Raw genomic sequence first — 13,860 nt, 5'->3', positions numbered from 1 at the left:
AAATATTATTTACAACAAAAAGATCTTATGAGATCTTTACCAGACATATCTTTAAATCAATTTCAATCTTTACAAAACTATGTTAATCAATGGGAAGATCAACATGATGACCTTATTTATTTTGACATTCAAGGTGAAGATACTGATTTTCCAGACAAATTGGTTTTTATTTACTCTGATAATGATATGATCTCTCAAATTCATGAAAAACCACCAATTTATCACTTAGACTCTACGTTTAAATTAATTATTCATGGATTTCCTTTTTATGTATTAGCTACCAAATTTGCTAATACTCATTCTATCCCTTTGTGTTATTTTATAATATATCCAGATAATAGTGAAAATATTTCTTTTTGCTTAAGTAAATATTTTGAAACAACTCACACAGAACCTGAATTTATCATGTCTGACTGTGCACTAAACATTTTCAACGGGATTAGGAATTCATTTCCGGAGTGCAATATCTTTTGGTGCGTGCTACATGTAATACGCGCACTTAAAAAGAATCTCTCAAAGATAAATAATGAAGAGATTAGATCAGAAGTCGAAAAATTTATGAACATTTTATGTTATTATCGTGATTGCACAGAAGAAGATGCTGCAAAAATGTATAAAGAGCACATTATTGATAAAATTCAAGATCAATTGGAATTTAATCAATACTTTACACGTCAGTGGGACATTCATAAACAACAGTGGATAGCCGCTGCCAGACCAAATGAATTAACCGTTGTGAATAACGTTTCTGAATCTTTATTTAAAAAGATAAAATATCACGATTTTGGCTGCGTTAAAAATCAAAGAATTGATGTTTTTGTCAAAAATCTTTTAGAAGAAGTTGCACCCAATTACTTTTATCGTATTAAAAACGATTTACTTCAAACAGGTTTTATTCCTTCAATTAGAATTCGCGAGCCTCGATTGACAGATTATAAAACAAAATTGAAAAGAGAAGTTCAATCACGTTTATACCAAGTATTAAATTTTGTTCAGAATCAAGAAGCCAATTTGAATCCATTAAGATTTTTATTGGAAAATGCTGAAGAAAAACTTTCTCAAATAAATGAGAAGATACAAAATTCAATTACATATTTAAGATCGTTTGAAATTCCAAATGAATTGTTAGATACGTATATGTTGGAAATTAATGAATAAAAAAAAAAAAAAAAAAAAAGGTAGTGAGGCTTCCAGGCACTTCGTGCCTTCTAGCCCTGATGATGTTTAGTAATAAATGAAGTTTTTTATTCGGAAAATTGTTAGTCTTCTGGGTCGAAAACATTATATATAATGTGTCGCTTTTCACAAATTATATATGTTTTCATGTTTTGTCAAACATGAACGTACATGTTTTGTCAAGACTTCTTCGTAAATGTTTTGTCAAGACTTCTTCGTAAATGTTTTGTCAAACATGAACGTAAATGTTTTGTCAAGACTTCTTCGTAATGAGTGTAAATGACCAAAAATATAATTTAGGGTAGAAGGTTAGATCTAACCTCTTTTCTAACCTCTTTTCTACCCTCTTGAATTTGTCATGATTTCTTCGTAAATGTTTTGTCAAACATGAACGTACATGTTTTGTCAAGACTTCTTCGTAATGAGTGTAAATGACCAAAAATATAATTTAGGGTAGAAGGTGAGATCTCACCTGTTTTTTCACCTCTTTTTTCACCTCTTGAATTTTCATGACTTCTTCGTAAATGTTTTGTCATGATTTCATCGTACATGTTTTGTCAAGACTTCTTCATCGTAATGAGTGTAAAGGACCCAAAAATATAATTTAGGTGAAGAGGTGAGATCTCACCTGTTTTCTCACCTCTTTTCTACCCTCTTGAATTTTCATGATTTCTTCGTCATAGGCACGGAGATAGGACGGTTATTTTACAAAACTGACAACACTTTGACCGAGTAGTTTTTTGTGCTGAACAAATAGTGTCATATAAACATCTGTCAAAAACCGTTTTTTACTTCACTTAAAATGCCACGTAAGCTACGTAAGAATATACGTAAGAGGAAGAGAGCATTGAAACATCCAATAGTAAAACTGACACCACAACAACAGTTGCAACAACAAATGATGAATGACCCCACTATGTTGCAACAAATGTCAAGCAACCCTATGCTCTTAAACCGAGTTCTTGGTGCACAGAGTGGAGGTTTAAGAGCGGCACTTTTAGCGAAAATGGCAGGCTATGGTGGAGCTGCAGACGGAACAGCTTATAACCCTCAAAGTCAAATGAATTTGAGTTCACTCAAAAATCAAATAGCAGATGTCAAAAAGTCAAACATAGACATACAGAAACAAATAAGTGAAAACGAAAAGAAACTAGAATATGACAGACACACAAAGAAACTCAATGAGTTAAACGTAGAGAAAAAGAAGAAAGAAGAACAACTGAAAGAACTAAGTACAGAGGAATATGCGAAAAAAGTGTCAGAAAAAGCAGCAGAAGTAGCAAAAATGGAACAAGATGTTATAAATTTGAAAAACCCATACTACTCAATATAAAGTACTGAAAGATGAAGAGATAAAACAAAAAGCCCTGAAGACATATATGGATAGCGATGAGTATAAAAAAGAAGTTGAAGCAAATGTAAAGGCAGAAAAACTTTTACAGTTGCAAAACCAAACCGTACAGTATGAAAACTTAGCACAAGAAAGTAAAAATAACGACGCAGCCATGCAAAAGGCAATGAAAAGTGCAGAATATATAAAAGCTAATAATGACTGGTTAGATGCCCAAGCCAACGCCAAAGCAGCCCAACTTATAGGGTCAATAAGGACAAAAATACAAGCGGATGAAGACAGTTCAAATGAAGCTTTAATGAATGCTGACTTTAAGAACGCCTTCGAAGCTCTTCATAGTAAGGTGAAACTAGTGAACGACTTCTCATCTGGAAAGAAACTGAAGTCTGAAGGTTTCGACAACGAGTTAAGAGAAGTAGCACAAAATATGACGAAAATAACAGATACAGCAACGAGACAGGCAGTTCAAAGTGCCTATGACGCCGTTAGAGCAACTGTTGTGGAAAGTCAAGAAAAAGAGTTACAACAGACCAAAACAGACCTAGTAAATGCTTTCTTAAGAACGAAAAGTCAGGTAGGACATTATGCTGCAGATGGAACATATGTGCCAGCTGGTGGAACTTATATACCAGCTGGTGGAACTTATATACCACCAAACCCTCCAAGAGAAGCACCTGCACCAGGACTACCTAAAACATTTACATCGTCACATGGACACAGACACAGGCATGCACCAAAACCAACACAACAACCAACACAACAACCAACAGTTCAAAACACTGCACCACAACCAACAGTTCAAAACACTGCACCACAACCAACAGTTCAAAACACTGCACCACAACCAACAGTTCAAAACACTGCACCACAACCAACAGTTCAAAACACTGCACAGCAACAACCACAAACAGAGCAAGGACATAAAAGAAGTAGAGAACAAGGAAACCAAGAATTCTTAAAAATGCTTAAGGAAAATTATGGTTACCCAGATACTCTTGACTTTAGTGACAGATATAAAGAAGCTATTAGAAAGTTCAAGGAAGGAAATACTGACCCGAACCTATTTAGCTTTATGGCTCAGCACCAAATGGGATATAATTTCAAACCTGGAAAATACAAGCTCGCTAAGGGATATGATTTAATAGCATATCATCCAAATGACATGACTGAATTTACTCCGAGATATTTGGTGTCAGAGCTAAATGATAATTCAACTCTCTTCATGAAACGCGTAAAAAATAGAGACGGAACGAAAGAAGAAAGGTTTATGAGTCCGGATGACTTAGATAGGGAACTTGTTAAAAACGGTCTCGGAATATATGAAATGCCAGCAGATGAGGTACAAGAAACTCCACAGGAAGAAGTTCAGATACAACCAGACATGGAAGAAATAGTTCAGCAACAACAGCTAGAAGAGCCTGAAGGAAACAAACAAGTCCCTCCTTTGGAAACTAACTTCACAGAACTAGATGAAGATTTGGAACAGCCGAAAAATCTTGACCCTCAACAAGAGTATGCGGAGAATATGGAATCTTTCCAAGAGTCTAAGAAAAATTCAGCTGACATAGTAGAAGAATATCGAAAAATGTTCGCCGACATACAAAAGACTCCAACATCAGATGAAAATTTCAGCATAGAATGGAAAGAACTGAAAGAAAGTGTACGCAAATACAACAATCCTTTTTACTTACGACCATATAACGTTCAATCTTTGGCTGAACTCGGTGAAAATAAAAGGTTAAATTTCACCAAAACATATAGAAATGAAACATTGTTTAAAGTTCATTCAGAACCTAACCAATATGGAAACAAACCTACTTTTGTTTCTTGCAGACTATGGAACTACAATGAGATGGGGTCATAAAGCTAATCCGGATAGGTGGTTCATAAACTTACAACCACAATTCCAAGAAGTTGTAGACGCAATGGAAGTGAATGGTGAACCAGATATAGCTGGTATTTTCAGCGCGGCTTTAATGCCATTGAAAGATATGAAACATGCAGATATTTTGGACCAGTATGAAATGAACATGGCTGATGGAAATATAACACCTGACGTTCTAAACATTTATCTCAAAGAACTACACAGAACCATAAAGATGGTATATTTGGTGAAGAGTTTAGAAAGAAAGTTAGGGAGAGAAGGAAGAGAACCTATTGTACATGACCTTGCAAACGAAAGTTTGCAAAATGTCATAAAAACTTACTTTGCAGACAATGAACTGAGAAGGGATGAATATTTAAGAAAACTCAAATGGACAGTACCAAATGAAATGTTAGTATTGAAAAACATGTTCCTTGACAAAATAAAACCAACTACAGAAATAAATGACGCAAGACTGAAACATTGGGTAAAAGCTTTCCCATTCACAAAAGATATTATTGGTAACATGGAAAGAAAACCAGAATGGCTACAAAAACATATATTTGGAAACGAGCTTATTCCATATGGACAAGCTCTGTTTGAAGAGCTTGAACCGGAACTCAGGAAAGAGTCATGCAAACAATACGCGAAGACTCAAATACAAACTATGACAAAATCTTTCTAGGATATAGGTTACCTGAGATGGGCGACCAGAGCCCAAAGGCAAAAAGGACATGGGAAATTTACAACATACTAGGTGAACATGAGGCAAAGATGCAACAACTTGAAGCAGAGGGCAAGTTACCAAAAGCGACACCAAAGAAGAGTAGAACAAAGTGAAAGTAGTGAAGAAGTAACTTCATCTAGTGAAAGTAGTGGCAATGAAGGAAAAAGAAGAGTTAAAAACTCAGTCAGGAAGAAAGTAAAGCTTGGTACGAGTGGGTTCTATTATGATATATAAATCAACTATTCTATATTTTTACCCATATGAAATGTACGCCGCTCAGAATATAACGCCAACAGTTTTGGATGCCATGAACGGAAATGTTTCCGAATGGTATAACGAATGCGACAATGCCATTAGAAGGTCAGAAATAGTTCCTGGAACTTACGAATATACAACTGCTGTTTCTTATGGAAACGTAGGTGAGTTTGGAGAAGGTTCTTCAACAACAGTAGATATTGCTTGCGACAGGTTTCATATTATTTCTATTGACAACTCATTCTTATACGTGGAACAAGACATTGAAATAAAACCTTCTGCCAAGTTGTCTGACAAGAAAGGTTGCAATGGAATTTTCTATGTCGGATACCAATATGCTCCAGAAGTTTTCATGGGATATAAGATATATTCTAACTCTGACTTAGTTCAAACAGTAACATGGGCAAACTATGAATGGTTCGCTTTGAGAAACTCAGTACAACCACAAGCTAGAGAACAAACAGACCAGTATGCAAATATTGAAAAAATAAGAAGACTTGACCCTAACGTTCCAGGAGTTTATGTTAACCTTTCTGGTTCAGATGGAACTGCTGCCACTAAAGTAAAACTGAAACTTAGAGTTCCTTTGTCATCTTTCCTCATCTTCAGGTTTTTAAGATACTTGCCAAACTGGGCAGGAAAAATTTCTATCGAACTTACTCCAAGCAAAAATAACTTAGTCATTGCACCAACACAAGACCCATTCAGCATTACTGTAGCTGGAACTGGTGGAGCCAAGTTCTGTGACTTTTGCAAAGACAAAGTTGACTTAGACTTTGGTTTCTCAAACTTCAACAATGAAGTAAACTATTATTTCAATGCTGCTGGAACTGCTTGGGACCCAGTTAAGTTCACATGCGAAAAGTTTGAATGCAAGAGAATAGAAAGCAGACTTGCAGTCTATATGTTGGACCCAGATATTTCAAATGCTTTAGCTGCCAAATATATTGCAGTTCCACTTATGTTCCCTATACACCAAATATCTGTCAAAGACTTTGCAGGTGAAGTTGGAAACCAAAGTGCTGACCCGGTGCAAGAACAGATATTGCTTTAACAACTGCAATGAAACATGCAGATACTATGTTTGTACTGTTCAGACGAACTATAAATGACTATTCTTGTTTCTACAACCCCGGTATTAATATCATATAAACATAGATGGCAAATATTATCCAAGAGAAGAATATTCTACAGTTGAGGATATGAGGTCATACAACTTGACATTAGATGCTATGAACTTTAACAACAACTTCACAACAACCATTAACCCTGAAATGCAAAGTTCTATTATGCCATATGTGAAAGTATGGACTCATACAGGAGGTCAAAAAACTCAATATACAAATGGAGACCGTTCAAACTTTTGGCTTGGCATTCCATTTGCTGACTCAGAAGACTTTATGGGTGGTATTTCAACTGTTGGTACAGTTCAAATACAATATACTGGTGACAGAGACGGTCCAGATGAACTGAGAGCAAAGAAGTTTACAAAACCAATAGCACTTTTCACGGAAGATGCTCTTTTGAAGATTCGTTCGATGAAACCTGCTGGGGCTCCTCAGATTGGCATAACGACAGCTTCCATCGAGCAGATTTTGGCAGCAGGTCAGTAAGTTGTTCTTGAACTGACTTCTCTCCGTCAAATATTGACAGTACGCCAGTTTTGACATAATATTGTAAGATAAACTTACCTTTAGAAATATCTGTAAGTTTTGAAGTTATATTTTTGTCTGCTCAAGAACTTTCACCATTTCAGTTATACCAACTTTCTTTGCTTTATGGAAATATTTTGGTTCAGCAGATATTGCTATTCTATAACATTTACCATTGTTTGTATAAAGAACTATTCTGTCAATGTATTTGTATTGTTTGTGTGTGTAAACTTTGTTTTGCTTCAATTCGAAGAGATACTCGAATACGTCCATCTTTTTATTCTAAGTAAAATGTCATTTCCGAAAAATAGAAGCGTGAGTGTTTCAAAAGGTTTAATGGCGGTAGCAGATGTGAAGTTAAATTCACCAACTCAAACAAACAGTCAAAGTGTTGTTGTCAATGTCAAAGACAGAGATGTTGAAGTGGGGAAACCATACGAAGACAAAGATGGTATAACAATTGTTCCTGTAAAAGAACAACCAACATATCCTGAAGTTAGCAGAGACTTAAGTTCTGTTGCAGATATTCGAAACGACTACCAACAACTGAAAGACAAACTTCAAACTCAGGAGAAGATTTGTCAAGCTTTAGGTATAATGTTAAACTTGGTCGAACACAACCCTGTAAAAGTGAACTCATATGTCATTGCACCTCATGAAGTCTTGAAAGAACTATTGAAACTTTTGACAGAGGCAGACGATATAAACATCAAAGAAATAGAACCCGACATTAGTTGCTGTGGTGTTTCATATAATGTCATTGACAAGATATACGTTATGAAAGGAGGTGAAACGTTGAACTTAAAGTATAGTTTCCCAGACGTCATAAAAATATTTGACGACCACAACATTTCATTAAAATTTATTTGCTAAGTAAAAATGTCAAAACTTCTTGAAAGATGTTTGAAGAAAAATAATATAGACTTTATTTCATGTAAAGGACTTTACACACTTTTGAACGATATGAAAGACCCTGTTTTGTTTATTCGTGTAGACAAAGGAAAGTTCTATGTCTTTACAAAATATTTGAACTTCTTAGACAGAGAACTTCAAGAAACGCCATGTGAAAGTTTAGATGAAGTTCTTCTCCACTTTCAGAAAAACTTTTAAATATATATAAATGGCAGAAGACATAATGGTTTATACTATTACGACTAAAAACCCTGGTCATATAATTCTATAACAACAAACTTACAAAGTCCTCAAGGACGGTATTGTAAACTAACCTTAAACACAATGACGACTAAAGCCTGTTTTGCTCTTTTGACACCAGAAGACTTTATTGTTGTGAATGGTAAAAAATACTCCTTTGAAGATACTTACTCAGATATACCACCAACAGGTTTTGTTGACTTATTTAATACTTTAAGTACGGGTGTAACATGTGCTGCAACTAGAGCAGGTTTCATTATGTTTGGATGTCCGACTGAGTTTACTATAAACGATATGAGCTATAATACAAAACTTATTTCTGGTTTTTACTACCAACAGTTTCCTATAACAGGAAAAGGTGTCATACAAGGAATGTCTATTCCATTGACATTAAGCACACCAATCTTATATATTGTTTCAAACTTAGGTTCAAAGTGTTATTCGAATGTCGACAGAAACTATTATGACCAAAAGATACTTATGCGTATAAACAATACTTTCTCTGCTGGTTTGCCTATTGTTCATTCGAATGCAGAATTTTCAACCTTAGTGAACTCAAACACTTTGGCAAGTATAACGTTGACATTTAGTTGACGCAAACTTTGTTCCTGTAAAACTTTTATGTCCTATGTATTTGTCAATGACGGCAGAAAGTTTCGAATTGGAAGATGCAACTGGTGAAAGTATTGTATTACAAGAACAACTTCAACAACAAATAGCTCAAGAACAACAAATGCAACAAATGCAACAACAAAGTCAAGAATAAAAAAAATATTTTTTTTATTTTATAAAAATGTACAGAATAGATGTTTCAGATTTTTATGACTTCCAAGCATTCAGAAATATGTGTCCATTTAGAGACTATAACAAAGCAGTCGAGAATTTGAAACGTTTAGTCATTTATGTCGACTCTGCCCCAGAATGTTATGTTATGAAAGAATGGGATGTAGTCTTTAACAAACCTAAAGCGACAATAGTTTCAGAACAAGAATGTAGACAGAAACTTAAGAAAATAAAAGTCGTACAAGTTGGCATGAAGATGTTAGATGCTTGGGATATCTTATTGTCAAAGTTAGAAGATTTTTCAGTTCGAGGTATAAAGTTCTATACACCTTCTCCAAACTTCTATTCTATCTTCACTGGATATAAATATGAACAAGTAGAATGGAAAGAAAATGTTATAGAAGCTTGGTTAGACCATGTCAAAGAAATTATATGCAATGGAAACGAAAGAGTCTATGAGTATATCTTATGTTGGTTTGCAAACATCTTACAACATCCAAGTGCTAAAAATGAAACTGCTCTCATTATAATTGGAAAACAAGGAACTGGTAAGAACACATTCTTTACAGATATTTTGTGCAAACTGTTAGAGGGCTATTCGAACCCGAATATGACAAACTTAGAAAACATCTGTGGCAAGTTTAACTCCTCAATAGAGAATATGAAACTTATAGTTTGCAATGAACTTCAAAGTATAGATACAACAAAAGTTTTGAACTCAGATGCTTTTGAAGAGTCTTATAACAGACAAAGTTGGTGTTGTTGAAAGAAAATATAAAGACCAAAGAGTTTGTGGAAAATGTTGCAAACTTCATTATGGTTTCAAACAATACTGTTCCGATGAAGTTAGAAAGTTCTGACAGAAGATATGTAGTTGTCAGAACGTCAGAAGCTCATATGCAAGATACAGAATATTTTGACGCTTTGTCAGAATGTTGACATCTGACTTTTACAACCACTTGTTCTCATATTTCATGACATTAGATATTTCTAAGTTCAATCCAAGACAAATTCCAACATACCGAAGAGAGACAAACATGTTAGAAGCAAACAAGAGTGTATATGAACTGTTCATAGAAAACTGACTTTGAGTGTTTAGATGAAAGGTCACTTGTACGATTCGTATAAACAATATTGTCAAGAATATGGTTATTATGACAGCGTCTAAACGTACATTCTTGGCAAATGTCAAAAGTCTTTTAGACGTACAGAATGGTGATATACAAAGAAAAATTTTTCTTGAGTAAATTTTAAAAAAAATATTTTTTATCCGATAGAAAAGATGGCAAAATTCATCTCAGTAAACAAGTACATGTCAGGACTTAAAGAAGAACTAGACCCATTCACATATTTGAATGTTTACTTCTACCATTTTGAAAAGTCTTCATTCAGCAAAGTTTGGAACATCGAACCAGTTAAGTTTTGCTATTGTGACTAAAAATGGTGCGAAATTTGAAGACTTAGACATAGAAGGTTTGTTAGCAGTCAAAGAAAGTTTTGACAGAAGGTTCAAACCTTAAAGAAGGCAAAGCATACAAACTTGTTATACCTTATGAACCAAAGAAAGCAGACGACTATGAATATTATGAGTCTAAGATAGTTGAAGTTCAAGGTAAATTGGGTAAAAAGATTTTAGAGTCTAAGCCAGTGTTTACTCCTAAAGAGGAAGAGAACATTGGCATTGACCCAGAAATGTTCTAAAAATAAAATTTTATTTTTACATGTCAAATTTCTTTTTCTCTGGAACTGGTTCAGGTTCTTTCTTCTCTTCTACTTTCTTCTCTTCTTCTACTTTCTTCTCTTTCTTTTCTTTCTTTTCTCTCTTCTTCTTTTCTGGTGGAGTTATGTCAAATTTCTCAGAACCATATTTATGTAAAAGTTCTTTGTCCTTTAATAGCTCATCTATTCTGTTTTCTATTTCATCTTCAAGAACAGCGCATGTGTCTTCTTTGCATTCTAAGAACTTTTGTTGGACTTCATCTTTCCAATCGGCATCATCTCTGTCAACAAGTCTGTCATTGACAAATTTTAAGACTGCTCTTTGTAATGTTTTATGGTTCTTGTCATATTCCCAGAAACAGAACTTTAGAACAAATTCACCTTTCTTGTTTACACTATGTAAGATTTTATGGTCGACAGATGTTTTGCTGTCAAAAAGCTTGTCTCGAATATAGATAGCGAAATCGCTAGACATTTTCTAAAAGATAAAAATTTTAATTTTTCTAAAAATATGTTAGAAAAAAAGTTTGCTGACATTGACAAGAAATTTGAGAATGTTTTAAACAAGAACAAGAGGAAGTTAGAAAATGCTCAGATAAAACCCATACATGACAAGTTCTTATTTGCTCAGAATGGTATAACAGGTCTAATTGCACCACCTGGGTCGGGTAAGACTTTCACTTATCTTAAAATGGCTGCACAACAACAAGAACTAGATGAGAAGAACCCATTCTATGAGTTAGTTGTTATTTGTAGTACTTCTGGTCAATTTGACCAAACCGTCAATTCGTTCAAAGATATTATAAAGAAGTCTAAGTTAGTATGTATAAAGGATACTGAGTTGTTAGATTGGATAAAGAAGTACCAAAGAAGGGTTTTGAAGTACAATGCTATAAATGAGTATATAAATTCTAAGTTTAAAGACCCAAATGAGGAAATGCAGAGAATATTAGAGAAGAAACACTTCAGAAACAAACAGAAAGAGATAGAATACATTTCGAAGAAATTGCAATCGTACGATTGGAAGACATACCCTCATAGATGTCTTCTTATCTTAGATGATTTCGCCTCTCATCCTTTGTTAAAGAACAGAGAACAAGATATGTGTCGAATTCTTAAGAAGCTCAGACACTTTAACATCTCAGTTGTCATTTGTGTACAGACAGCAAAGAGTTTAAGTAAGGATGTAAAGAGAATACTGACTGACATTGTACTTTTCCCCGGATTGTCCGAAGACGATTTCATGGAACTTATGAAAGAGTCCATGGCAGGTAAGTTTGACAGACATGAACTATGGAGAAGTACAAAGTCATACAAGACCCTCATACTTCTTTCAGAATTCATATCTACGCAAACAAAGTTCAAATTGTAAAAAGTCAAGCTTGAAAAATCTAAGTGTTTAGTCTTAGTAAGTCTGTTGTGGTGCTGGGGCTGTCGGTTCTTCTGGCTTTGGAAGGCATTCAGGAAGAGGAACGTCAGTCATCCGTTTGTGTCCTGTCGGAAGGAAGAACTTTTCCTGTCGGAAGGAAAAATTTTTTCTGTTGGAAGGAAAAACTTTTCCTGAAGTTCGACCAAAAAGTTCTCAATTTTCGAAAATTTGAATGGTTTACGGACGGACAACTGGAAAATTTTTTCTTGTCGGATGGAAAATTTTTTCCTGTTGGAAGGAAGAACTTTTCCAGTTGTCGGGAAAATATTTTTCTGTTGGAAGGAAGGACTCGGAATGCAAGAAAGACTTGACGAGGCAATTTACCTAATTGAGCTACTTGAGCCATCTGAAGTCAAGCTTGAAAAATAAAGAGTGCAATTTACTCTACTTGTTTGAAGTTGTCAAAATACTCTGTTATTTTTTCCTTTAACAATGGCAAATCTTCTTTGAAGGTAAGTATTGTACAACCTTTAATATCATAGTGTGTTTGAGGTAACGTATCTTGAACTATTTGTTTCACATCTTCATTTGGGGTCATTGAAATCGGTAAGTTTTCGCGATAGAACCAATTTCTGTCAGATTTGTAAATCTTAGCAAGGTCGTAAAAGCTTTTGTTGTTTCTTCTGACTAAATGCAACATAACCATATCTTTATCTTCTTCATTTTCCATCTCTTCAGTATAAATCATATACTTATAGTTCTTTTCCTTTCCTTTTGGTACCGAACGTGGTATTCTTTTCTGAATGCTTTTGTCTTTTGCTTCAAGCTTGTTCTCTAGCTCTTCACGTTCTTGTCTGTGAATTTCGTCAAGAAGTTTACAAACATACCAAGCATAACGAGGCGAAGCCCACATTGCAACAGCATTTACAAGAAGTCTATGTACATAATATCCTCTCAAACCGTTTGGCAATTTTTCACGATTTTCGTACGGAATCTCTACCCTCGGTTTTCCGAGGGTAGCAAACATATGAGGAAATTCTTCTAAAAGTTCTTTTGTCTGTTGGTTTTCAAACCAATGATATGCTTGCTTTGTAGAACGAAGAGCGTTCAAAATACTTTGCATTTGGTACATATCGTCTTTGACTGAACGAATGAGACGGAGTTGTTTGTTAAACTGTATGTACTCGTATTCTTCATTTATAGCTTCATGGACTATAACTGTTGTTGTGTTCTCTGTTGTTGACATATCTGTCTTTACATACAAAATAAAAAAATAAATAAAAATAAAACTAACTTTATTTTTTCTATCTTAAGGAAATTCATGATTTTCATGAGTTTTATGCAAGACCGAAAAAAGTCTGTCTAGAGAAATTTCACTGTTTTCATAGAGTTTTATGCAAGACCGAAAAAAGTCTGTCTAGAGAAATTTCACTGTTTTCATAGAGTTTTAGGCGACTAAGGTTTCTTACGTACTCGCTGTTCTTCACTGTTTTTCGTACGGAATCTCTTCTCTCGGTTTTTCCGAGGAAAGCAATCTTATGCCATTTTACTCAGATTTTTGTGCTGAATTCAGCAAAAATATATTTTAGGGTAGAAGGTTAGATCTAACCTGTTTTCTAACCTGTTTTCTAACCTGTTTTTTTCACAAGCGTTTTACATGGTAAACGTTATTTTTACATGTATTTTTCAGCAACTTCGTCAAATAATTTTATAGCTTTATCTATCTCATCTACTTCAAACGTTTCTTTACCTTTTATGGGAGCACCATACATTTTCTCAAACTTTTCAAGTAGTTCTGTTTCAGCAGCTCTC

General features: G+C 34.5%; 7 protein-coding genes and 4 pseudogenes across 11 annotated transcripts, besides 3 other annotated features; 8 read left to right on the top strand and 3 right to left on the bottom strand.

Annotated features, from left to right (window-relative positions):
• Positions 1–1,156: part of a mobile genetic element that runs on past the window's edge.
• Positions 1,157–1,250: a terminal%2Cinverted (terminal inverted repeat of Maverick-3 transposon ID:TVAGG3_0141360).
• Positions 1,157–13,860: part of a mobile genetic element that runs on past the window's edge.
• Positions 1,979–2,267, top strand: TVAGG3_0141550 (protein of unknown function, DUF4106 family; the record flags this gene model as incomplete). The annotated part of the gene is made up of 1 exon (XM_051224280.1): positions 1,979–2,267. A coding segment is annotated over one exon (289 nt), but the record flags the coding sequence as incomplete, so codon positions are not given.
• TVAGG3_0141540 (protein of unknown function, DUF4106 family) lies at positions 2,556–3,890 on the top strand (the record flags this gene model as incomplete). The annotated part of the gene is made up of 1 exon (XM_051224279.1): positions 2,556–3,890. A coding segment is annotated over one exon (1,335 nt), but the record flags the coding sequence as incomplete, so codon positions are not given.
• On the top strand, positions 5,384–5,982 carry TVAGG3_0141530 (uncharacterized protein; the record flags this gene model as incomplete). The annotated part of the gene is made up of 1 exon (XM_051224278.1): positions 5,384–5,982. A coding segment is annotated over one exon (599 nt), but the record flags the coding sequence as incomplete, so codon positions are not given.
• Positions 6,880–7,298, bottom strand: TVAGG3_0141520 (annotated as a pseudogene). The gene has a single exon. A coding segment is annotated over exon 1 (419 nt).
• Positions 7,362–7,898, top strand: TVAGG3_0141510 (protein of unknown function, DUF4106 family; the record flags this gene model as incomplete). Its single annotated transcript, XM_051224277.1, has 1 exon — positions 7,362–7,898. One exon carries the CDS (start codon positions 7,362–7,364, stop codon positions 7,896–7,898), a length of 537 nt encoding a protein of 178 aa, XP_051109263.1.
• TVAGG3_0141500 lies at positions 8,146–8,943 on the top strand (annotated as a pseudogene). Its single transcript has one exon. A coding segment is annotated over exon 1 (798 nt).
• Positions 8,971–10,207, top strand: TVAGG3_0141490 (annotated as a pseudogene). The gene has a single exon. A coding segment is annotated over exon 1 (1,237 nt).
• On the bottom strand, positions 10,678–11,154 carry TVAGG3_0141480 (uncharacterized protein; the record flags this gene model as incomplete). The annotated part of the gene is made up of 1 exon (XM_051224276.1): positions 10,678–11,154. One exon carries the CDS (start codon positions 11,152–11,154, stop codon positions 10,678–10,680), a length of 477 nt encoding a protein of 158 aa, XP_051109262.1.
• On the top strand, positions 11,191–11,683 carry TVAGG3_0141470 (P-loop containing nucleoside triphosphate hydrolases family; the record flags this gene model as incomplete). Its single annotated transcript, XM_051224275.1, has 1 exon — positions 11,191–11,683. A coding segment is annotated over one exon (493 nt), but the record flags the coding sequence as incomplete, so codon positions are not given.
• On the top strand, positions 11,686–12,065 carry TVAGG3_0141460 (annotated as a pseudogene). Its single transcript has one exon. A coding segment is annotated over exon 1 (380 nt).
• On the bottom strand, positions 12,488–13,294 carry TVAGG3_0141450 (KilA, N-terminal/APSES-type HTH, DNA-binding family; the record flags this gene model as incomplete). The annotated part of the gene is made up of 1 exon (XM_051224274.1): positions 12,488–13,294. One exon carries the CDS (start codon positions 13,292–13,294, stop codon positions 12,488–12,490), a length of 807 nt encoding a protein of 268 aa, XP_051109260.1.

This window comes from Trichomonas vaginalis, chromosome IV, assembly GCF_026262505.1.
Source record: "Trichomonas vaginalis G3 chromosome IV, whole genome shotgun sequence".
NCBI classification, from domain to species: domain Eukaryota; phylum Parabasalia; order Trichomonadida; family Trichomonadidae; genus Trichomonas; species Trichomonas vaginalis.
This window is presented reverse-complemented; position numbering and strand designations above follow the sequence as displayed.